At 39.5% G+C, this 26647-nt stretch overlaps 2 protein-coding genes across 12 annotated transcripts in view; one reads left to right on the top strand and one right to left on the bottom strand.

The window, feature by feature from the left end:
* The window catches only part of ssbp3a (single stranded DNA binding protein 3a), a 206700-nt gene extending 195564 nt beyond the window's left edge, over positions 1-11136 (top strand). For 5 of the 11 annotated variants that reach the window (XM_039736135.1, XM_039736133.1, XM_039736131.1 and 2 more), the window contains 2 exons: positions 2799-2900; positions 9624-11136. In XM_039736135.1, the coding sequence (XP_039592069.1) occupies positions 2799-2900; positions 9624-9734 (213 nt within the window). In that variant the 3' untranslated portion in view covers positions 9735-11136. Of the gene's footprint in view, positions 1-2798; positions 2901-9516 lie in introns of all 11 variants that reach the window. The other 6 variants (XM_039736138.1, XM_039736136.1, XM_039736134.1 and 3 more) reach the window with 2 other exon arrangements.
* A 6670-nt stretch (positions 11137-17806) lies between these two features.
* Positions 17807-26647, bottom strand: part of mrpl37 (mitochondrial ribosomal protein L37) — a 28118-nt gene continuing 19277 nt past the window's right edge. Inside the window, exons 4-7 of the mRNA XM_039734732.1 lie at positions 25215-25400; positions 22583-22737; positions 20861-21064; positions 17807-18648 (exon numbers count right to left, since the gene is read on the bottom strand). Coding sequence (XP_039590666.1) covers positions 18547-18648; positions 20861-21064; positions 22583-22737; positions 25215-25400 — 647 coding nt within the window. The 3' untranslated portion in view covers positions 17807-18546. The remainder of the gene's footprint in view (positions 18649-20860; positions 21065-22582; positions 22738-25214; positions 25401-26647) is intronic.

Raw genomic sequence — 26647 nt, 5'->3', positions numbered from 1 at the left:
TTCACACTACACCACTTTTCCAGCTTTCATTTACGTAATCTTAGTAGATAATGGACAGTCGCACACATGCCCCTGACCACCAGTCATGTAGAACGTTTAACAGAACAAGATGCAAACTAACAATAGTGTGTAAAGTTTTAAGTAAACCCAAAACTGAAGCTTCCATTTCGGCATGCTCATAATCAAATAGCTGTTATATTAAAACCACCTGTGACAGGAATGTGAAAAGAAAAGATACGGGATAGGAGGATATGATTTCTTCATAGCATTATAAAGATGTTACTAATTTTTTCATGGTATAAAGTTCATGAAAAAGGACTTAACATACATTATCTCACAAAAGTGATTACACCCCTCACATTTTTGTAAATATTTTAGCATATCTTTTCATGGGACAACACTGAAGATATGACACTTAGATTCAATGTAAAGTAGTCAGTGTACAGCTTGTATAACAGTGTAAATTTACTGTCCCCTCAAAATAACTCAACACACAGCCATTAATGTCTAAACCGCTGGCAACAAAAGTGAGTACACCTCTAAGTGAAAAATGTCCAAATTGTGCCCAAAGTGTCAATTTGTCTATTATTTTCCAGCACTGCCTTAACTCTCTTGGGCATGGAGTTCACTAGAACTTCACAGGTTGCCCCTGGAATCCTCTTTCACTCCTCCATGACGAGCTGGTGGATATTGGGAGACCTTGCGCTCCTCCATATTCCGTTTGAGGATTCCCCACAGATGCTCAATAGGGTTTAGGTCTGGAGACATGCTTGGCCAGTCCAGCATCTTTACCCTCAGTTTCTTTAGAAAGGCAGTGGTCATCTTGGAGGTGTGTTTGGGGTCGTTATCATGTTGGAATACTGCCCTGCGGCCCTGTTTCCGAAGGGAGGGGATCATGCTCTCCTTCAATATGTCACAGTACATGTTGATATTCATGGTTCCCTCAATGAACTGTAGTTCCCCAGTGCCGGCAGCACTCATGCAGCCCCAAACCATGACGCTCTCACCACCATGCTTGACTGTAGGCAAGACACACTTTACTCCTAACCTGGTTGCTGCCACACACGCTTGACACCATCTGAACCAAATAAGGTTTATCTTGGTCTCATCAGACCACAGGACATGGTTCCAGTAATCCATGTCCTTAGTCTGCTTGTCTTCAGCAAACGGTTTGCGGGCTTTCTTATGCATCATCTTTAGAAGAGGCTTCCTTCTAGGACAACAGCCATGCAGACCAATTTAATGCAGCGTGCAGTGTGTGGTCTAAGCACTGACAGGCTGATTCTTGTAACACTAACGAGTCACATGACACCGGGCAGGGAAAATGGCTAATTGGGCATATTTTGGACATTTTTCTCTTAAGGGTGTACTCACTTTTGTTGCCAGCAGTTTAGACATTAATGGCTGTGTGTTGAGTTGTTTTGAGGGGACAGCAAATTTACACTGTTATACAAGCTGTACACTAACTACTTTACATTGTATCAAAGTGTCATATCTTTAGTGTTGTCCCATGAAAAGATATAATCAAATATTTACAAAAATGTGAGGGGTTTACTCACTTTTGTGAGATACTGTAACTTAACAGTACCATATCATTGTGCAACAATGAAGTGACAACTGTAAAATGAGATTTCTGTAGTCAAGTGATCAGCAACTTCACTTTATTCTCTAGTGTACAAAGGGAAGGTCAGGATTGTTTTGAACATTATTTGTAAAGCAGCTAGAACTGTAACCATTTTTCAGTTTTTTCATTAGAGAGTAAATGAGGCATTCTTTATACTGCACACTAATTACATTAAATCTTGGTGATGGGTGTTTACATACTTCTGCACTTAGAATATATTGATGAAATTACTGTATAACTAATGTGTTTTTTTCCTGGTGCTTTTTTTAGTTGTGTCTAATTTGCTGCATTTTATTATAGGATCAAAGTTCCATTTGGCCATAAACCCCATTAGTATATGCTTACAATTTAGTCTTCTATTCAGTATATTTCTTACTCTATTTTGCATAAACGCTACTAGACAGAAAAAAATAACTTAAGTGAATGATTAAAAGTGATACATTGAATAATAATGTTCAATACACAAGACCCAGGCTGGAACCAGTCAGTGACTGATGTTACCACAGTAATGCTGAGATGTTCCCACAGTGGCATATTTAAATAAGCAGACTGAGCGGTTTAGTGGTTAAGGCCTTGGATTTTAAACCAGAATATTAATGTCCTCATCTCTGGTGTACTGTGTGGCCCTGACCAAGTCACTTAACCTGCCTGTTCTCAAATTCTTAAAAAAAAAAAAAATAATTTTGTTCTTCCTTATCATCTAAGTTGCCTTGAAAGAAGGTGGCAGCCAAATGCAAAACATTAATAAATAAAGAGCTGGTGCCAGCCATGTCAAGAAATCACAGTTTTAGAACTGATAAAACCTCTGTGTGTGATAATCAAAAATAACATACTGATTATTAGAGTTAGCAAATTTATCAACAGGCATGGAGCCACTTATTTTTGGCGTTGATGTGAAGTTGTTTCTAAAATATGTGAATATGTTGTTAATTTTTACACTAAAACACAAAGGTAAATCTAAATCTTTTTATCAGTTATTTTTCACAGTTTATTTTTTCAAGTCCCTTCTGGAGCCACATTCTCACACCACCCATCCTCCAACCTATTACCACTACTCTGTAGTCTATATCTTTTAAATAGACATCCAGATGGTTTTTGTAGGTTATTTAAAAATATCAGTGAGAACTATTATTTTGGTATTTCTGTTCATTACCTTTGTGTTTAATTTCTGTAGAATTCTCCCAGTAATATAAGTGGAATCAGCAATCCTCCAGGTACCCCAAGAGATGATGGTGAACTTGGAGGAAACTTTCTCCATTCTTTTCAGAATGACAATGTGAGTTTACTAAATTTATGTTCTTAAAAAAAATTGAAAATGTTTTATTTAATATTAATCATCCTGCACATACTGTAAAACTCTATTTATGATATCAGGCGCATACAACTTTCTTCTGCCTCCTTTCAGTAGAAATCTAAGCTGGTATTCATTAAGTGAGATAATTGGCAGAAGAGGTGAAAACAAATGACAGAGGCTTACCAAATTTATGTAACAGGAAATAGTATTTTTCAAACTGCTGTATAAAAAAGTTATGTTTCCATTACAGAAAAAGTAACTACCCTGTGGTTTGAATACCACAAAAAACATAATTGAAAGTCTCAGTATATTGAACAGTATTTGTGACAGTATTTTTTAATTTAAATACTATGGAATTTTGTTTGAGGCTGTATTGGCTAGCAATCAGTCGATTTAACAAGTTAATGAATTAAAAATACTTAAACCAAAGCCGCAGACCTCCATCCTTGTTCTACCTGAGACTCCATTATGAAATTTACAGGGACACATCCTGGTCTCAGTACAAGAAATTAATTTTAGAATTTAGGATTGCACTTTACCCAGACGTCTGTCTGTGTGTATGTATGTATGTATTTTATAAAAAATGTTTTTATCCCATAATAAGTTTGCAACCAGAATTATTAGTACACAATACACAAAAGCTTGCTTTCATGCATGTCCCTATTCAGAACATAGAGATGCCTTTATTCTGGCAAAAGAGTTGCATTCTGAAACATTTTAATTGTTTAAGTGAAAGTGTAAAGGAGTTAATATGATGGAAAACAAAATTCACACAGTTTAAACATGTATTCAATAGGCTGATGGTCTTCCTGATTAGAATAGTATCATTTTAATCAAAGGGTATGAATTAGTGAGTGTGGGGTACAGCCCGGACCCAGACAGGTAGACATGATGGTTTCACCACACACATTTATTTACACTATATATACACAAAAAAGTGAGCACAATCCAGTGCTGCAGCACATCACCCCTTCAAGTCCAGGCCTTCACAGAATTTCCTTTCCAATAACTTGTTATGAGCATGTTGTTTGTGATTTTCAGTTAATTCTCTGACTTTTCGAGCCAGTTAACAGCATTAAGCAATAGTGTTATAAGTGTTTTATGATTATATATTATTAATGATGTAGCGAAGCGTGGTGCCAACTCTTGTGGCTCGTATGGATTTCAGCTACTTTTCCTGGCTGCATTATGGCTAACTGTCCCAAGGAGGACTTTCACACCCAGTACTACACCGAAAAAAAGACAGAAGTGCAGATGCTCAAGATTTTTTTTTTATATTTAGATAACAGTTGCTCAAGTACCACTAGGATTCTTTTTTTTTTTTTTTTTTTGTGGTTTCTATTTGTTATTGCTTTGGTCGAGTAATGTACTTTTATATATTTGAATATATTTCCGGCGCCGCAGAGAGTGGCAGCCATTCCAGCAGCTCCGTGTATGACTTTATCTTAATACCTTTTTTTTTTTCTTTCTATTTTTCTCCATTTCACTGATCACTTCTACCACTTTCTTTTATGTGGAATCGCTCCCTGGGCACTTTTTACTATTTTTACTACTTGACATGGATTTTACACCGAGACTATTCAAATAGTCAACTTAAAGCACTGAGAAGAAATGCCCACGCCGGTGTGGTTCCCTATTTACCTGACGAGGTAAGAAGACGATATCGGGGCAGCCAAGCCGGCTAAAAAATAAGATAAAATCCAAGTAGCTTGAGAGAAAATGGCGTTATAAACCGTTGGTGCCTTCTGTGATCCTGGGAAATGTCAACTCACTACCAAATAAGATCGACGAACTGGCTGTGCTGGTGAAAAATGTCAGAACCTACAGAGAATGCAGCTTGCTGTGTTTTAGTGAAACATGGCTAACAACTACCATCCCAGATGCTAACATGGAGCTACCCGGGTTTAGCACAGTTAAAGCAGACAGAGACGCAAATACCTGTGGAAGGAAAGGAGGAGGACTCGCTCTCTATGTCAATACAAAGTGGTGCAACTCAGGACATGTAAACGTTAAAATCTCCACTTGCTGCAGGGACATCGAACTGTTGGCCGTAAGTCTGCGCCCCTATTACTTGCCCAGAGAGTTTGGACACGTGATTGTTGTTATTGTTTACATCCCCCCTAAAGCGAACCGGAGATAGCGAGTGACATCATCCATTCCGCAGTTGCTAAGTTACAAACGCAGCACCCTGAGGCACTTGTGCTAATCTCTGAAGATTTTAACCATGTAACGCTGGATAAAACATTACCTGCCTTCTTCCATTATGTGGATTGTAACACCCGGGGAAATAGGGCTATTGACCTACTGTATGCAAACGCTAAAGACGCATTCAGCGCCACCCTGCTGCCTGCGCTTGGGAAAGCAGATCATAACCTGGTTCTGCTTCAGCCTCACTACAAACCAAGAGTGAGGGAACTACCTACAACCACACGCTCATTCAGGAAGTGGTCCCCTGAGGCAGAGCAGGCTCTGAGAGACTGCTTTGGAACTACAGACTTGGATATACTGCTGGAGTCACATAGTGAGAACATTGAAGAGGCTGTTGAATGCACAACTGATTACATCAACTTCTGTATGGACATTGTAGTTCCAGTAAGAACAGTACGCTGCTATGCTAACAACAAGCCATGGATTACAAGTGACATCAAGGGCCTTTTGAACCAGAAGAAAAGGGCTTTTAAAGGTGATCGGCATGAGCTCAAGGGAGTGCAGAAGGAACTCCGAGTCCAGCTCAGGGCGCGAAGAGCAGTACAGGAGAAAGCTGGAGCAGAAGTTGCAGAATAACAGCATGAAGGAAGTGTGGGATGGGATGAAGATTATCACTGGCTGCAGCTCAAGCGGGTGCCACCATCGAGAGACGTGGAGAGAGCAAACCAAATGAACAACTTCTTTAATAGGTTTGATCACCCTAACCCACTCTCACCTCGGAGTACTGCATCCTCCAACCATCCTTCTGCTGATACCAGCATAGGTGAGACATCCCCACCCACAATTACAGCAGCCCAGGTGAGCAGAGAGCTGAGGAGACTTTGTGCCAGCAAAGCAGTGGGTCCAGATGGTGTATCGCCACGACTGCTGAAGGCCTGTGCGTTGGAACTGGGGAGTCCTCTACAGTGCATCTTCAACCTGAGCCTGGAACAGGGGAGAGTCCCGAGGCTTTGGAAAACCTCTTGTATCACCCCAGTCCCAAAGGTATCACGTCCTAGTGAGCTGAATGACTTCCGCCTGTTGCTCTGACGTCACATGTGATGAAGACCATGGAGCGGCTGCTGCTTTACCACCTGAGGCCACAGGTCCGCCACCCTCGACCCTCTGCAGTTCGCATACCAGGAGAAGGTGGGAGCGGAGGATGCCATCATCTATATGCTACACGATCCCTCTCCCACTTGGACAGAGGCGGTGGTGCTGTAAGAATTATGTTTTGGACTTCTCTAGCGCCTTCAACACCATCCAACCTCTGCTCCTTAGGGACAAGCTGACTGAGATGAGAGTAGACTCACACCTGGTGGCATGGATCGTGGACTATCTTACAGACAGACCTCAATATGTGCATCAGCAACACAGGAGCACCGCAGGGGACTGTACTTTCTCCGGTCCTGTTCAGCCTATATACATCAGACTTCCAATACGACTCGGAGTCCTGACACATGCAAAAGTTCGCTGATGACACTGCTATTGTGGGCTGCATCAGGAGTGGGCAGGAGGAGGAGTACAGGAAGCTAATCAAAGACTTTGTTAAATGGTGTGACTCAAACCACTTACACCTTAACACCAGCAAGACCAAGGAGCTGGTGGTGGATTTTAGGAGGCCCAGGCCCCTCATGGACCCTGTGATCATCAGAGGTGACTGTGTGCAGAGGGTACAGACCTATAAATACCTGGGAGTGCAGCTGGATGACAAATTGGACTGGACTGCCAATACTGATGCTCTGTGTAAGAAAGGTCAGAGCCAACTATACCTTCTTAGAAGGTTGGCGTCCTTCAACATCTGCAATAAGCTGCTGCAGATGTTCTACCAGACGGTTGTGGCAAGTGCCCTCTTCTACGCGGTGGTGTGCTGGGGAGGCAGCATAAAGAAGAAGGATGTCTCATGCCTGGACAAACTTGTTAAGAAGGCAGGCTCTATTGTAGGAATAAAGTCGGACTGTTTAACATCTGTAGCAGAGTGACGGACATTAAGCAAACTCCTGTCAATCATGAAGAATCCACTGCATCCACTGAACAGTATCATCTCCAGACAGAGGAGCAGCTTCAGTGAAAGACTTTTGTCACTGTCTTGCTCCACTGACAGACTGAGGAAAATCGTTCCTCCCCCACATATGCGACTCTTCAGTTCCACCCGGGGGAGTTAACTCTTTGAAGGCAGACTATTATTTTTTATTTTTTTTTCCAAATAACAGTTTTTTGTAAAGCACACAAAGCAATGGTTTCACATAGAAATCAACATAAAACTTCTGATGTTGCATGTTGTGGCCACCAACTCATGTGGCATGCTGGTTGGCAGGCTGTCTTTGTGTGGTAGGGAGTGGGAGCAGCAGCAGCGGTTGCCATGCATCCCAATCTGGTTTGTACTACTTGTTATTGTAAGTACCGGTTTTCCCAGGTGTTACACAAACCTTTTCAGCACCACGATCAGCTGATGATGGTACCTCACATTCAATTTCGATCATTTGTATCAAAATCGAAGTCCGACAAGTCAGTGTCCAATTTAGCGATAATTTGCAAGACGTCATCCACTGAGTATTTTGCTTACACATTCAGTTTGATCTCTCATGAGATCTTGATGCTGTTTTTGCCATTGTTTGCTCTTTGCTACTCACACTAGTGCATGGAATCCTTTCCTTCTAGCAAAGAGAGCCCAACTAAAACACAACAGCGGGTTTTTCCCTCATTTACAGTTGATTACCACCATCAACCCCTGCTTTTGAGAAAAATCAACATCTGCCCTGAGAGAGTTAAATTTGAATATTCAAACTTTTTTTTTTTTGGCTAATTTAACAGCCCTAATTACCTGAAGAAAAATTAGGTTACTAAGAAACTCAAGGTGAAATGAATTGGTTCCTCTGCCTGTTTTTCTTCTTTCTGGAGTTTACACTTTCGTCCCATGCTTGCATGCTTTTTCATCCTCATCCCATAACACCTATTAATTGGTCATTTTGTGTATATGTGGATCCTGCTTATGGCACCCTCTCTGGGGTTAGTTTCTGCATTGCACCTAGTGCTGCCAGGGTTGGTTCCAGACCCTGCAACTTTAACACTAGGACCGCTACTCATTTTTTCAGTACTACAACCACCAAAGCTACGCCAAGTGGTGTCTGCTACATCCCTACTTCCCTACACTGAAAAGCCACGGTTAGCCTAATACATCTTGAGTAAACATTTAAAAGAGAAAAATCAATTCTTATATATTGTTTGCATACATTTTCACTTTAAATATTAGCAATCGTTTTCAATTTAAAAAAAAAAACTTTTTGAAGATGCTCTTTTGAAAACTGCTTCAGTATATAGTAGTGCAAAGCCAAGCAAGACGTTTCAGCATGTATATTTTTCAATATGAATAGATTTTCAAAAATTGCAGCCATACTTACAGTTGAATTCAGACATTTCCGTACTCTCTTATGGGGTGAATTCTTTAAAACTCCCTTCATAACCCCTCCACAGATATTATACTAACAAACTATTTTCATATCATTTAAGACATTCACTTTGTGCATGGCAAACGTAATTTCTTCCAACATTGTTCATAGACAGGTTATTTCATTTTTACTGACTATATCACAATTCCAGTGTGTCACCATTTTTTTTTTTTTTTAAAAGGCATATTAACAGCAGATTTTACACACTTTATTTTGCTGCTTGTCCTGTTCTGTTTCAGTCTTGCACCTGAGATCCCTGATTTGCTGCTGTTTTAAATTAAAACCATTAAGCATTTATCATAGCCAGAAAAAGCTGGTTTCTCTCCTCATTTAAGTTAATGTTTCTGATTTTCCTTTATTATTAACAGCTTTAAAGTTGCCATTTTCAGTAACATGTTCAGTGTTAGGAAAGCATATTTAACTCCCTCAACCTGTGCATGCTTCTTAGGGGCTACTGGCTTGTCACACAATTCCTGTAGCAAAGACATAATGAAACATAAGTATTAAGTTTGCATGTGTTCTATTTTTGCTGAATCTGTAAAGAGTGTTAATGTGGTTGTTTCACTCTCTCCTTGTATATCATTTATTTGTGGATAGTTTCAAGAACATTAACCAAAATAATGATGATCAGCCTTTCTTAAACAAAGTTCCATAGTACACATTTCTGTTCTTTTAAGATTGGTACACAAGGTAATGACATAAAAAGTTTTCCTGAATTTTGGGGAAGAATAGTACTTGCAGTATACATCCAATGTAACCTTAAAATATTAGAATTAAGTTTATGTTTAGAACTCGGTTATACTGTATAATCTCCCTGTGTGTGTTTTTTTTTTTTTTTTTAACATACTTTGGATATTAAATTTAACTTTAAAATATTATTGCCCCTTTGTTATCTTAGCATTTTGCTTCTGTTGCTTGCTTTAAAGAAAAGAAGAAAAAAAAATTCTCTCTTTCTTTTGCAGTATTCTCCAAGCATGACGATGAGCGTGTGATTTTTTTTTTTTTTTTTTCCTCCCTCCTTGTCCTCGTTTTTGCCTTCTTCACCCATTGACTCTCCCTCCCTCCCCAGGACCAGAGTGAGTCACCAGTGATCTGGAGGAGTAAAGAAAGTATGCAAGAAGAAGTCAAAACTTTTGGCAAGGAACTAGGGGAGCATCCTAATTTTAGTTTCATGCAATAACAGAAATAAAGGCTGAACTTCTTGTATTCCATAAACCATGAAGGACATTTTTTTTAAACGTAACCTTCTTTTGGAAGGATAATTATACCTACAGTACATGACACTTTTTCAACATTTTATTTTCTTCAAGTAAAAAGCGAAAGCCTCTAGCGCCCGTCTTGACCTCTTTGCTTTGTTCTTGAAAACTGTTGAATGTTTGTGATGTGCTCCTCAAGGAAGCTAGTTGTAGGTATCCGGTCATCTTGTCTATGTTGTAGCTATTTTTTTAAACCGGACAGTTTACACATGCACTGTGGTTTTGTTCCAGAAACAAAAGACTTTGGGAATTCTACTCAATAAAATCTCTCTTTTCTCTTACGATAAGGAGTCATAAAGGAAGATGCATTGCAGCTGTGCTACTTTGAAATTGTTTGCGGTGAACTGAGTATGAAACTGAGGATTCATTGAACTGGATGTTTTATTTTTATTATTATTTTTTTAATTTGACAAATTGGAGATTACCGCGACTATACATTGCATATTATGTAAGACAAATCTATTTTAATGGTATGTATGTTTGATTTAATTTAAAGATGTTGATGCAACTCCTTGAGTTAGATGCATTTTAAAATCATTTTAGAAATCTCAGCAGTTTAGGGGTTTATTTTGCTAAAGGACCCTTTTTTGCAATTGTTTTGTTTTAAATTTTCTATTTTGCAACTGATATTCTGTAGATTAACTGTTTAAAAAAAAAAAAGAAAGAAAAGAAAGTAAAAACCTCTACTTGGCAGAGGCAGCTACAGAAATGTCAAAGTTGGAATTGTGTGAAAACGGGAATTACTATGTACAGTACACTACCTGTAGATGGTATTTTTTTTACCCACCTATAAAAAGTGTATCATGTTATGTATAAAATATTATCTGCCTGAACATACCTTTGTGCTGATTATTGAACATTGTAGCTGTTTCTGTGTTTCTTACCATGTAGTCTGGTTATAATGAGAGAAAAAGAAATTAATCTGCATTGTATTTTGTGTTTCCAGTATTTATTTCCCGTTATTCTCCCCCTTCACCAGTCAGCTATTTTTGCAGATGTTTGTCCCATGTGCCCCCTTGTCCTTACAGCCAGAACTCTGGTAGCAATATTAAGTACCTTTTATGTTTCGGAATTGAACTTTCTCAAACTCTTTGGGGAAGGGTGGGTTAAAGAATGGGAGACTCAACAGCATTAGCCCCAATGGTTGGGGCACATCAGGTAATGTTTGTTTATTTATTGATTCTCTTCTGTACTTTTTCAGTCCCACTTGTTCCCTGTAAAATTTCAAACATAACAAAGTCGGTTAGCTTTTTTTTTATGGGTAAATATTTCCCTTCCTTCACTTATTCCCACTCCCAAATGTAATAAATAAGAAACAAAAACCTGTTTTGATTCATTTGATTCTTTTTCCTTTTAGTTCTCTACTCGTACCCTTTTGTCTTTATAATTTCACCCTTTTTTGTGAGTAAGCTGGGCTGGTGAGTTTTGTTATAGAGGTTTGTGTTAGTATCAACATGAGCAGAGCCCTCAAAATATGCACAAGACGATGATGGCTGGGTTGTGATACTTGCCTAAGGGCTTGGTTCACTGCCTGTCTATAGCATATGTGCTTGTGGATTCCTTGGCCACGGCCCTTTACCACCATAACCTCCTCAGCAGAGACCTGGCAATACATCGAAAAGTGGAGAGCGCTATGGTTACTTTACTGGTTTCAAGCTGCTGTAGCTTCATAATCGGCAGTCGTGCTTGTTTTTAACTGAACTTCTCATTTCTCATTCTGTATTCGGAGACCCTGACATTTTAAAATGATTTTTACTTTCTTGCGTTTGTTTTAATGGGTGCAGGTCTATTTTTAGATTTGTCTTGCTGAATCGTATGAAGTTTGCTTTCATGTGAACCCTCAATACCATGAGGACTGATTGTGAGGTCATTGATGTTAGGTAGAATGCCTAGAGGGTGCCGGGTGGTCTTATGGCCTTGAACCCCTGCAGATTTTTGTTTTTTTTTTTCCTCGAGTTTTCTTTTTTTGTTTCTTTTTCTTTTTCTGTCCTCCCTGGTCATTGGACCTTATTTTTATTCTATGTTAACTAGTGTTCTGTCTCTTTTCTCTTTCTCAATCTTGTAAAGCACTTTGAGCTACATCATTTGTATGAAAATGTGCTATATAAATAAATGTTGTTGTTGCTTCTTTAATTGTTTCCATATAGTGAAAAGGGACAGACGTCAGTACAAAATATTTCATAATAAATAAGCTTTTATATTTAGCATCCTTTGAGGGACTGCCACCCAGTTCATTGACATTTCTCTGCTCTACGGCTGACACTGCCAAGATAAAAGCATAACAAGGAAGGCTTTTTCACAAATTCTGCTGTGTTCACACACCAAGATATCTGTTAAAACTTTGTGGTAAAAGTAGTAAACTCTGTTACTTACGTGAGGTGTGATGGACCAGCAGTGTTTAAGAGCGGAAGACGGTTAAAAGCAAATGTTGGGTAGAATGAAGACTTGGAGCGAGTAAGAGGCCCCCTGGGACGAATGTCAGAATGGCGCTCAGGTCCGGCATGTTTCCCACATGCTGGGTAAGTACATCCACTGGTAAGGAGAGGCAGTGGCTTTACCTACTTTATTATTTTACCATCAGTGACAAAATGTAAAGGGTGAAAGATTCTGCTTCATGTTGATAAGTTCCCCCACCATTTGAGAGTAAATCTTAGTGATTAATGTCCACCTTTTTTGAGTCACCAGGCTGAAGCGTACAGCACTTTCAGTGAAAAGAAGATCACATTAGCAGTGAATGCCTGCGGCAGCCGGTTATGCTGTGTTAAAAGTAATTGAAATGAAGACAACAATGAAAATCACAAGTAAGGTAAGGAACACCTTTGTTTTTAGCTGCATTTGCTTGCCTATGACTGTCTGCATGAATCAGCTATGCTCCCAGTGAACCGATTTTGTTGAAATTTGATACTTATTATAATACTTATTCTTTAAGGACATTTGAACTGTACACTCGATTAGAGAGATCAACTAAAATCACACTGTCCTGAGATTTCCCATTGAAATGCATTGGCGAATTTGTGAACTCGTCTATCATAAGGCAGAAACTTAAGGTGGGACTTCAATGATGGATTAGTTTATTGTTTCAGATTTGCATTGAGAGGTCACTTTAACTTGTATGCGCTGTAGAGTTCCTTTCCTCGTTTACTAGTCCAAAAGCCACTCCTGACGGCAAAAAAGGATCTGAAGTACAAGATAATCAAACATCAGGCGAAGGAAATGAAGATAGTTTGACGTTTTGTTGACTGCACCCAAGGACAAATCATCCTGAGCCTCAAGTTCTTACAGCCATCCAGAGAAAAGCTCAGCATATGTTGTGGCACTCTGGGATTACAACTGCTTGGTCTATGTATGTGCTTTCCAGAGAAACTGGGGTGCCTGAATGTCCATTAATTGAGGTGGAAGAACAGCAAGATTGGTGAAGGAACAAACAGAAGAGAAGACTAGTTGAGTGGGCTGTCGTGAGCAATGGAGAGATGTCCATCTGAAAAGTGGGGCATGAAGGTGTAAATGCCAGGAGGCTAAACAGACTCAGAACCCAGAGGAGCAACAACTGGCTGGATGGATGACTGAGCATTGGGGAGGGCCGAGTTGTGCCCCAGCTCTTACTGTCCTTAACCCAACAGCTGATGGAGACTCCCAGCCTTTGTCCAAAGTGCTGTTCTTCTGAGAAACAGGTGTAATAATAATGGTCATAATTCACTGTATAGTTCCTGATGGTAAAATAAAGAATAGTCTACAATAAAATAACACATGAAAATGTTTTGGGTATTGTTGAAAATTTCTACTGGAGTCCATGAAAATCATGGATAAGGAAACTGGTAATGAATTTGGCAGATAGAACGGACTTTGCTGTAATGAGGTTTTTTTTTATTTTTTATAAAACATTCTATAGGAAATTGGCCAGGACCAAAAAACATTTAAGCGAAGATTCCATTAAACCTGATTTTGTTGTACCAGAATTTGACCAGCATTTGAAGAATTTATTTTCTAGTATGATGTGTTTGTGATTACTGGCCCAGAAGGCACTTGCACACACTCCCATCTTCAACAACCCTGCTTTGTTTGTATAGGTGGTCTCCCCTTTTCATTTACCTCATGAGTCGTTCTAGGCATTCAGTTGTTGGCAGTATGCTGGGCTCTGGAAATTACTGTTCCTGAGCTCCTAGTTTGGAACTCCATCCTCCTTTTTTTTCCATCTGTTCTCAAAACTTGCAATGTTTCCCAATCTTCAGCTCTTTCCTTCCACCCATTTCACAGCTTCTGTGACTCTCTGTCCTCTACCTTGAGACCTGCACTTTCTGTATGCTTGTCTGTGCCAGACCTTGTCGTGGTGAAAAATTCATCATCACAAGGCTTTTTACCTAAAAATAAAGGCTATTAGGACTCGAGGTAGACAGACAGAGTTTTAAGGCTTTATTGCAATAAATCAAAAACACAGACTCAACCCAATTTGGCCGAATTAGATTGAGCTCTGAACATTACAGCAATTGAAGTTTTTATAACAATTTCTTATCATTTTGATCTTGTTCGATTAACTCATTCTGCACCTGGTTTTACTGTCCATTATTCCTCTTGGTGTCTGTTCGGCTTATTTTGATTGGTATAAGAGGGGTGGAATGCTTCCTCTTACCATCTTTGGGCTTTTCTTATGTCATTTCCTATCTTTTCTGACCTCGCTCGAATGAGCTCTTTTGCCCATCTTCTCTGACTCCCTTCTACTCTTGTCCGGCCGAACCTTGAGTTCCCATGGGAACCCTTATTATCTCCTTACTTTCCTATCACTGGCCCCCTCGTGGTATTTTTATTTTTCTATGCTGTTCCCATTTTCTCTAAATGGCCAAGGCTTCAATTCCATATATGGGTTTCCTCTCATCATTTCCTTTCTTAAACCTTTCAAACTTTTTTTACAATAGTGACCTGAAGCTTAAGCTTTAATTAAAAAGAAATATAGTATGTGCTTTCATTTAATCGTTGCTTGGCATGCTTGATTTGTCTTAATTTCTACACTAAAGTTAATTTCTAATATATTCTTCTAATATTTTGCTAATGCCTGAATTTACTAAGATTTTTCTCTTCATGCATTATGTCAGTGTGACCTTGCTTACAGCAAAATCCTTTTGTTCCTTTTCTGCTGATTCACCAATCCATCTGGTCTCTCTACATGTCTTCCAGAGCCATCTTCTCTGTTATCGTTTCCTTAGCTTCCTAAGCCTTGAATCACAGGTGTTCTCAAACTCTTATCTTGTCCGAAGCTAGTTTTGATGTGTCAATTTCTGCTCTTTCCCAGACTAGATATTTTGTTGTAAGCTTAAAAAATAATGCGATACAACTGATTTTTAGTTAACTATTTGCTTGACCTATCATATTTGCTTAACATTCTAATTTATGCTTAATCTTTTAGAAGCTTTTAGTTACTTTTTATGTCTCTTCCAGTTAATTTGCTATTCTCTATGCTAATATAAAATTTTTCCTTCTACAACCTCACCGCGGCTTTTACCAGTTCTCCCAATACAGAAGCAGGACCCTCCCTCAACACCCCATCCTGTTGGAAGTCTGTTTTTAGTATTATTTTGTTTTCATCTAAGAATCCCAATCTTTCCAATTAGGATTGTTCATGGTGTGTACTCTTGTCCAAGGAAGTGTTTTGCCAGGGTTCTGTCCTTCTGCCAGGTATTTCAGGTCCTTTTTTGCATATGTTTGACATGCCCCCCCTAACACACTCTCAAGTCACATTTTTCAATTATTGTATATACTCACGTATAAGTCAGGTCCTGAAACCCAAAAAATCGATCATAAAATCAGACCCTGACCTATACACCAGTTCAAAAATACGTTATTTATTTTTTACATCTTCTTGCCTCCTTCAATCTCTCATCAGTTTTTCAGACACATCGAATTTTGTTGCAGCAGCGCAGTTACCAATTTCTTTCACATCAATGACAATAAAGGTGTATGAAGGTGTGAGATACAAAAAACACAAAACAGTACAAACGTCGATTCAGAATAGTTTGGGTATTACCGTGTGGTCATTTGGCACAATACTGAGAGAAAAAAAGGCAGTGTGCTCTGTGGTTACTCTCTCAGGTGGGTGTTAGCATAGTATGATCTCTTGGACCAATAGCATGAGTTTTCCGCATTCAATGTATACAACCAACATTATAAAATACCAAAAATTATACGGTGAGTCCCGAATTATCCGTGGGAGAACTTAAATGCGAGTATATATGGTACTGGACATCTCGTGTCTCTTCTTTCCAGCAGAGGCAGTTATGTCAAAGCACAGTAGCTGCAAAGACCTCCGTAACTTCTTGTTGTGAGGCTGATGTTTTGATCTTCTTATTTTTCTTTACCTTATTTAAACTCTCGGAAGTGGAGATCAGTGGGTCACTCACTTTATAAATTACAAAATGGCGTACTTTGGTGATAATTGTGAGGAGACAGATGGCCTGCTGTTGCCGTCGCTGTCATTCTTCTCTTCCTGTTCCTTAAATCCAATCTTGGTGGGGTCAGAGGTTTGGGCCTTATTGCCCTCCTGGTTTGCTTGGGCATTTTTCTTTTTAATTGCACATTATGTTGGTGGTTATGAGGTTTCTTATGTTGATGATGGTTATAAAAGTTGCTGTTATTGCTCTTTACAATTGTTTTATTTTAGCTGTTTATTTTATGAGAGACCTTTTGGTTGTTATTACTTGATGTTAAAAGGTTATTTGAACTGAATTTAACATTTGTTCACAAAAAACAGTGAATCTGGGTTGTGGTACATAAACTAATTAATTAAATCTCTAAGAGGTGACATGATAGATGATTATAAAATTATAAAAGGAATTTGTACAGTTTTAGAAAAGAGTTAACTGACAAGAACCTCATCACAGCATTACTTTAGAATTGTTTTGCTGTTCATTTTTATCCTTCCACATTCACAGATTTACAAACAAATTTGTGTGTTTTGGCTTTTATTTCTTCTCCTGAAATCATAACCACAATGTTGGGCGCATGGGCATTTGTGTCCATGTTGGGCATTTGTGTCCATGTTGGGTCGGGTAGAGGTAACTGTGTCCAGGTACTTTAGCTTATATTTTGTTGAATGTAATATTCAAACAGAAATTGAGCTGCTATCACAAGTTGCAGAACCCGTTAAATCACAAGCAGTTCTGGATTTGAATCCAGTCGCCTTCATCATCGTGTGTGTGCAGGTATGAATTTCACTCCACTCCCCTTTATACATCTGCCAATTCATCTTTTCTTCTTTCAACAGAGCGATGAGAGATGTACATTGTTGTTTTGCGTTGTATTATTCAACAATGCTTCACTCATTTCAGTGCTCTTTGGCACACCGTGGGCACCTCTAATTCAGTTAAGAGATGGAGTAGCAGCAGTTTGGGCACTTGTCGGACCACGAGGCCTGGTTCTGAGCAAGCCATAGTGCACCACTTCATCAGAATGAATAGGCTTGGTTTGTGTGTGGTGTTTTATGTGACTAATCAACAGTACTTTAATCACAGAACATGAGGTCACCAGGCAGCCATGTGTATGTTTGTGGTGTACTTACCTGGCTGCCTGAAATCTCCGTTGCACAGGTTTTATGCCTCTTTGTATTCGTACCCTTGCAATCTCTACTGCAGAGTTCTCAGATGGCTGAATCCGTCTCTATGTTAGCCAGACGGCACTTGAAAACAACCACACACAAGTATTTTTGACTCCATGATGTTCAAAGGGGGTAAGCCAAGCACTGGTGTGGTGTTTGCACAAGTGAAATAAGATTAACCCCAAAAGTTAGAATCCTCTTACTCAAAGACATGTAGAGGGGGGCAGGGCAAGTGTAACTTTAACGTAATAACAACTAAATTTGAAATCGGTTGAAGTGAAACCTGGCATGGCCAGTATGTAATAAGCACACACATGGAGGTGACTTGATACAGGCGTGGCCCTGAAGAGTTTCACAGTTATCAGTTGAAAACGTGTCATGGGTCACATGACATTCTGAAATGTAGACCTGTAATGTAGACAGGTGCTGTGGCATCAAAACATAAAAAGACAGCAAACGAGTGCCGACTTTGATTTCATGCATTCCAATCAGGTAGAAGGGTGTGTGTGGCCTCACTGCTATAGCACCCTGCACCAGGGCATGGCCTTGCCTTTCAAATGGCAAAGAGGTACAGACTCCTTTGTCTGTTCTAAACTGGGCTGTTAATGGATTGGCTCACCTGCCTTTCTGTCCCACTCTACTGGGCATGCATAGCTCAAATTGAATGAAGTAGTTTGAGGATATTATCTTGAGTAGGAAATCTGTACAACTACCGTGACTTTTTGTGCAACAAACCCACTGGGCACATTTAAAATAGGAAGGGGGTGTGTGATGGGACTTTTGCAGGTCCATGGCAACTACACCATCTGAACTGCAGGAATTTGTTTGAGGAGGGATTTAGAATGAAGATAAGAGAGTCCTGACAAAAACAAAATGGAGCCTTCAGTTTGTTCTTGACTGTATGGCAATACATGAACTAACATTTTCTAGTGGTGGAAATTTCATATTTTTAACTCACTCCCTTCTACATTTATAAATTATTAGGAGTAACAGTGAAGTCAATGTGAAGAGTGAGGCTGGATTGTAAAAGTAATATGGAGTAGAACACAAACGTTTTTCCCCGCCAAGGGTGTTATTTCAGCAGCTTTACTTCATCCCAAAAAAAAAAATTTATACAGATCCATTGATGGGGGTAAGAAAGATCCAATGATGCACTAGCCCTGGGGCTCCAGCGGGACGCCTACTCCCCCATGCAGGAACAAGGCAAGAAACTTTTTGAAAGTGTCCGGTTTGTATCCTGACAAGCCCGCTGGTACCTAAGAAGAAACGGGAACATGGGATTAATAACAAATAAGCGTAGAGTTACATACTTACACCAGCGTAGAGTTACATACTTACACCAGGCCCACAAGCACAGTGTTATGAAATAGTATTTGCCCTCTTCCCGAGTTTCTCTGTTTTTGTTTATTCATAACACTCGTTTCACATTGTTGACCAAGTTTAATATGATAGAAATGACTACCTGCATAAACACCACGTGGTTTATAAATGATCATTTGATTTACTGAAGAAAAAAAGTTCACCAACACCTATATCACTCAAGTAACTACCCCTCAGTCACTCAACCAACCAACTCAAAACAAGTTAAAGGAGACTAAAACCCTGCTTGAATGGTGCCAGCCCTATTAAAAGTAAACTTCACATCAGCTAAAGGGTCCCAACAAGAACCACAGCATGGCTCGATCAAGACTGGAGAAAGTACTGAAATATCAGTCGTGTGCAAGAGTTACAAAGCAACCTTTAAAAACGCTGGGAGAGTCTAGTAAACCACCAGCACAGCTATCATTTCCAAATGGAGGAAACATGGAAATGATGCCCAGGAGTGGCCAGCCTAGCTCAATAACTCTCGAGCACATTGAAAACTGATTAAGGAAGTCAAAGAACAACACAGATGAACATCTTAATTAGCTGCAGATCTCTGACAGCTCAGTTCATGATAGCATTCATGATTCCACCATCAACTCGCAAGTAAAAACTAATGCTGAACAAGAACATCCGTTACTCTCACCAAGCTACAACAGCTTCCAACAATTGTTTGGATTCGAGTTCTGTGGACTGAGTAGTCAAAAGCGAGAAATGTATCTCAACTAAACATGAGAATCATCATCATGCAGCAAGACAACTCTCACCAACACTCTGCCCACTCAACAGGATTTAACTAAGGGGAGAAAAGTGGATAGTTTGAAACTGGAAACCTGAAAGTTCAAACCTGAAATAGGGGGTGGCAACAGCCTGGAAAAAGCACAAGACAAGAAGAAATCAGCCATTTGGTGATGTCCTATACTTTTGCTCACCTTAAAAAAAAAAATGGGTGATTTGCTGCAAGCATTGCTATTGTCTTTTTTTTAAAACACATTTTGATGTCCATACCATGAAATTAAATCTAAAATTCTGAACACTCTTCAAATTCATTTTTTTTTTTTACCTCAAACCTAAGCATCTTCCATTTTAAACAACAGTACACACTGATTAAAACGATCTGCCTAATACTGTGTAGGTCCACGGGAGAGCTCTAATCTGCTGAGGCACAGACTCCATGAGACCTCGGTAGGTGTCCTGTGGTCTGTGGCACCAAGACCAGTAGCAGCAGATCCTTCATAGATCAGACTTGTTTTTCCAGCACAGCCCACAGATGCTCAATCAGATTGAGAGATGGGGAATTGGGGGGCCATCTCAGCACCTTGAACTGTTTTGTCATCTAAAGTCATTCCTGAAACGTTTTTGCAGTGGGCCAGGGAGCATTACCCTGGTGAAAGAGGCCACTGCCATCAGGGAATATCTATGCCATGAAGGGGTGTGTGTGGTCTGTAACAATCTTTAGGGACAGTGAGAAGTATCAAAGTAACATTCACATTAAGGCCAGGATCCATGGAGCTCCGCCAGAACACTGCCCAGCGTATCAAACTGTGCCCATCGTCAAGGACTGGCCATTCATTTTCTGCCTAATATGGTATATCCCACCCCTTGGCAGGTACACTGGAAAAAGATAATCACTGTTACTCACGTCACCTGGTAGTGGTTTTCACTGTTGATTTTGATATCATTTGTTAATCCCCAAAGGGAACTTATCCTTTTGCAAGACCTTTGGAGGTCACAGCTCAGGGTCAGCTATTGTACAGAGACCCCCTCCTCCCCCCCGAGCAATATTCAAGTTTAAGGGCCCAAAAGAACAGGATCCCTTCTGACATAACAGGATTTAAACCAGCAACCTTCCAGCTGCCAGCGCAGATCCTTAGCCAGAGAGTAGCAGCTGATCGGTGTGTAGCTACAGAGGTTTCATAACCTACCACAACACAGATAATGATTAGTTTGGCTGCAAATAAAAATTCCTGTTTATTTTCTCATATTAACATAATGCATCATTGATCTCCATCCCTTCTATGATCTGATAGGATGTTAATCAAAACACTCAGATACATCAATCAAGATGTTTCTGCTAATATAGCCAAGCCACGTTTATTCACTTACTGTTACGACTTTCTTTTTAATCAAAGGAAGACACTTGGCGTACTCATACAGGAGCTGGTCCTGGTCCATCCATATTATGTTCTTCACCCCATCATCAGATGCCAGGTCGGTGGTATTTAACTGGAGTACAATAAATTGAAATATTCTTCCATTTGTCGCAACAGCTTGCATAACAATTGGCTCCTCTAACACCTGAGGCTGATCCTGTTCATGAAAAATGATCATATTTAAAACCCACTATCATTTTGACAAGTCTACAACATTAAGTGCAATTACTAATTGGACCTTGGCACCAATCTGCCTCATGGACTCTATTTAATAAAGACTTACAGAGCAAATCAATAAATGAAAAGTACATTTTTGTGAATAGCATCTTTAAAAACAAAAATGGCCTGGTGACCTGGACTTGCCCTCCAGCTACACATCACACAGAGGGTCATGCCTGGTCATTTAAGAAATAATCTCCCACTAACAGCATCCTTCCCAGATACCCCAATGACCTCGCCTGAGGGGCACTTTATCTACTCCAGTCCGGTGCCTCATTCTAGTTGTTTGTACTTGCAATCTTATTTATTTATTCATTCATTCTTTTGCCTAAAGCTTGTAACCATCACTCAGAATGACAACACGAACGAATGGGCAAATGAACGCACTGTCTGTGCGGGTAGCTCCCCCTTTATTACCTATGGCTGGCGCTGCACTCCATTGGTGAATTTCACTTTAACCTGCCATTAACATGTGAGTTAACACAAGGTCCTTGGAAGTTCCCGAGTGAAGCAGAAGCTCTGTGCTCGCCTGCAGGAAACAATCCATTCTTTTGGAGAAGACAACACAATCATTTTAGATTTGCAAGTGCTAATTCTCACACCAACAGCTCCACAACTTCCACTCCTGAGAGTTGAAAATATGCAGTTTTTTTTTTTTTATATATTCCCCATTTCCACCACTGTGTCTCATAGAGGATGCGAGACACACTACTGCAGGAGTTCTATGCCTCTTTTAAATGAACTCGACTTAATGAAGAGTATGCTAACAACATACGCGCACTGGAAATAACAGCAAGCCCTCAACCTCATTCACAGATGTGTGGTGAGAGGACCACAAAACAAATGTGGACAGATCTGGTCAACTGCCATAAAAAAAAAATCTTTCTCCAGTACAGACTCGGTACGGTTGGTCCTGAGGGTTGGCAAGTAGCCAGTCTCCAGTCCACTACCCAGACATATGCCTACTCATGGCCATCTTATCTTGTGCCGGTTTCTCAATTCCCAAGGAAATTTAATGGAGGTGTAACCTTGCAATCAGATATCCACACAAGGTTAATTACAAACAGCAGCTTTGGGGTATTCCAGCACATGTAAGCAGCCTCTTCCATGGAGCATCATGGAGTAAGAGAGAAGGATCACCATCAATGTAGAAGTCTGGTTCTGAGTCTGACAATATCTGGCCAGCACCAATTTGGCTCTTTTCCTCCCCCATTTTCACAGTTAAGGTCTAGTAACTGTGGATCTATCCTACGCATGCTTTCAACCAGACTGATGATACACCAGGACCAATACCCATGGCTGGGCAGGTGGTAAAGGAAGCAAGAAGCTCAAGGTCATTAAACTCGGTCCAGTTGGACATATGGCTGCTGTTATTAAAATACGCCTTAATGCAGGGAAATCAGCAAAGTGTGTCCAATTGGCAGACTGATACTTTTAGTCCTCTCTCTCTACTTACCCCATATGTTAATTTGGCCCGGACCAGTGCATTAGCAAACGTAAACATGATCATCTTTGCTCTGAGCTGCTCCGACTTGAATTTACCATGAAGCACGCCAGAGTCTGCAATGTAAAGAGTGTGAGCGTGCGGGAAAGGATAGCCGTCTCTGAAACCTGAAAGTGAGAGGAAATAAAGTGAGCAGATGGTACAGGCCTTACAATGCCAGCTACTAAGATATGCAGGATTTCATTCAACTCAAAGGACAGCAGTAATCCTGGACCACCACAATGTCTTTACAGTTTTCATACCACACTTGCACTCAACTACTTGAGAATACATTTAATGAGGGGCACAGTGAGATTTAATCACCTAGTATGCTGAAGACACCCTCAGATCACGGCTTAGTGCTCTTAGCGTCTACCTGATGTTTTGCTTCACAAGCTTATCACATTGTTGATTGAGACAGGAGGAAAATAAATGTTCTAAATACTGTTGTAATTATTCTGTAATTAAAAGTTATAATAAAAAGCAGCAGATATTTTGAACCATCAGGACCAGAGCCACTATTAATTTAATGCAATAACAAAACACAAAATATCGTTGTATGCAATTCTATATTAGGCTCCAAGAAGTGTATTAACCCTTAACATACCAAGCTGGGGTCTTCCGAGGACCCCATTTTTTTTTATTTCTCAACTGTCTGTTGTGGAAGGTTACTCATATTAGGTTTTTTGAGTGTCTGAAAATATATTTCAGTTATACAAGCATTGTGAGCATCAAATATTTTGTTTATTTCAACAGTAGTTAGTTCTTCATAAAAATGTATACACTTGTGTTTGTAAATCTGAATACATAATTTTAACAATACAGTGTGTGCATTTTCATATCTGATTATATGGAGTAGTGTACATTTTTCAATCGGTTTACATACAGTATAGTGTTCATGTAAAGCCAGTTATATAATTTCACAAAAACAAAATGGTACAGATTCATTTGTTGCCATCGCTATAATCCTTAGCACAAGCCACGGTTGTGCTGGTCTTCCTTTGTGTCTCACAGACAAAACGTTTGCATTCACAGCAGACTGTGTTGACTTTCCTGTCTTTGCTTCTGGGACAGTATGAGCATCTTCCCGTATTGTGGATCTGCTGCTGCCTTGATGTTGATGGTGTGCTTTGAGCTGCAGTCTTGCACGCAACAAATACTCCCACAGTTTCAATTGTTCCGACAACTGGAAGATGGAGACCATTTGGATTGCTTGCCCGCAGCAGAATGTTGGGTTTTATCAGTTCTTTGCCTAACTCCAACAGGAATTGATATCTGCGATTTTTCTGGCTGTGGTTCCAGCCTTCGTTTTTCGACATCCAAATTATGAAAGCATTCATGGCTGCAATATCAAGCATGTTCATGAAACGTCTCAAAGGCCACCTTGAGGTATGTCTGGCAGAAGAATATTCTCTTACCAACTTGTCTGCATTGTCCACTCCGCTTTTGGTACGGTTGTATTCAAGTGTCATGATGGGATCTTGTGACTTTCGCTGGATACTGAATCATCAAGAAATTGAGTGGCAAGTACATAGACTGTTACGTTTTTCTTTGGGATGCAGCTGACCACTGCGACCTTGTCCGAGAAGATGAATTATGTAAAAAACAAGAAATAAATCAATCCGAATTTGTAACGTAGTATACCAAGCAGGATCCTGCCTGGACCCCAAGTATGTTTTTACTTTTTTTTTTTTTTTTTTTTGAAAGAACGCATTATAAGTCTAATTATATAATATTTATTATAAAATGATCCGGGACACATACAAAAATCAAGAATAAATTACTTGTTATAGTTACGGCAGAATCACCAAAAAGCACTCTCTGGGGTCCTCCGAGGACCCCCCTTGGTATGTTAAGGGTTAAAAGGAATACTCCACCTAAAAATGATATCTTTCTAACTTATTTACTCCACATATTTTACAGTGATAAATCAAAAAAATTTTAATGCATGTTATCATTCTCGCATTACTTGTGTCGCAAAATCCACATACAGTTGAATGCTTAAATACAGGACTCTGATCAGTAAATGAGGGGGACAGGTGGGGGTCTTCAACTCAAAAAAATAAAATTATGGGAATGCACCTTTCTCATTTACATTCTATGATGATTCTTTTGGATGCATTAATAATACTTCAGCAAAAACTACTGTACATGCACTTTGCAGGTTTTGAGCATTGAATTAGACAGTGGACATGTGGATTATGTGACATAAGTAACCTCAGAATTTTCTTCTTTTCTCCATGGGGGTGTTCCACATCATTTTCCAGTGGAGAGATGAGATTTCCAGTGTGTTTCTTTGTATCATAAATTGTTTTCTCTCCTTCTGCATGAAAACGGGAGATTAAAAAGTATTCTCTGCCATCACTACAATGGGGTTAGTATTGTATTTAAAAAAAAAAAAAAACATTTTTGGACAGAGTATTCCTTTTAAGTCTATTTTTTTAAAATAGCAAAATACACCACTAACAAACGTACCAGAAATAAAAGACCTTCAAGTCACAGTTGCAATGGTAGTTGAACTGTAATTAGATTAATAATGTTGGATAACTCTTCTAAACTTCAACTCTGATTACAAAGGAAAAAAAAAAAAAAAAAGAAGACCTGCCTGAGTCAGCCTCGATTTTATACACATGAGTGCACTGCAGGTCAATAGCCGGAGAAATCGGATAAAAGCTTTCTAAAGTGTGCTTGTGTGTATCCAACACCTCCACCTTTTTAGCCACCACTGGAAGACGTGATGTGCTGCTCAATAATGTCCCACAAAGGCCTCGCACTTGGAAATTTTCTGCATCTATACAAAAAACAATATTAAAAAAGACATGGTGATGAATATAACAAAGATGCACAATTACAACAAACCTTACTAATTCTTTATCCTACAGCAACTCACCCAGAAGTCCCAATCCTGATTGTGCTGGTGTCAGTCCCCAAAATGGCTGGTACTGACTAACTGTGTTATACTTAGAAGAGGACAGTAGGATAATAAATTTGGCACATTCTGACCATGGAGATTTGTCATTTTGCATTGGGAGGATAACCTTCGAAGCGGATGCACAACATGCTGATATCTCGTCACTGTTTTCTGAAGCCAGCTGTCTACTGAGTGGCAGATGGCTCATGTCTCTCCTCACACTGAATTTCCAGAAGTGGGAACTGTGTTGCAATATTTCAGATGTTTGTGAAAAATAATTATGTCATACGGATCTCCTGACTGCCAAAACCGTAGAATTGTTTCTGGATGTACAAAGAACTGAGGACTAACTGCAAACACTCAATGCAGCTGTGTAAAAAATAAATTCTGTTAAATTTAAGGTTTATTAAAGTCTGTTTTGTAAAATTTTATATATATATATATATATATATATATATATATATATATATATATACACATACACACGTGATATAGTTTGTAGATTTGTAGCTGGAGATCCACAAAGGAAGAAAATGAGTCACGTATCAATAGTTTTTTTGTTTTTTTTTTTCGACAACCTACCATGTGTCATCATTAGAGGAAAATTACTAGACATGCAGGAATCAAAGACAATACATGGTGAGCGTTGGGTTCATATGGTGGGGTTCAGAAAGTGTTGTTCATGAAGTCTTTTTTTATTATTTGGATGTTCTTCTTTTTAAGCCTGCATATGCTGGGTTCAAGTCCAAGTGTCTGTTAACGTTAAGTTTTCATTACAAAGCCACAATTCAGCCCAGCAGTATATGTGGGACAAACATCTAAAAAAAGTCTCAGCTCATATAGAGGAACATCACAATGCCGTCAGTAGGACCCACGGTCTCCGAGTTCTATTGGACACACATTTAAAAGAGACTCAGTGCAAGAAAAATTCATGGTTGATACTAAAAGTACCAGAGAGCTGGCTGAAATGTGGCTATCCAATGACAATGCCATTAACAGACACTTGGACTTTAACCAGACATACGCAAGCTTCAATAGAACATCCAAATACTTTATGAACAACACCTTCCAAACCCCACCCGCTATACATCGCCTTTGATTCCGATTTGCCTAATGATTTTCCTCTG

This window comes from Polypterus senegalus, chromosome 14 (assembly GCF_016835505.1).
Source record: "Polypterus senegalus isolate Bchr_013 chromosome 14, ASM1683550v1, whole genome shotgun sequence".
NCBI classification, from domain to species: Eukaryota; Metazoa; Chordata; class Cladistia; order Polypteriformes; family Polypteridae; genus Polypterus; species Polypterus senegalus.
This window is presented reverse-complemented; position numbering and strand designations above follow the sequence as displayed.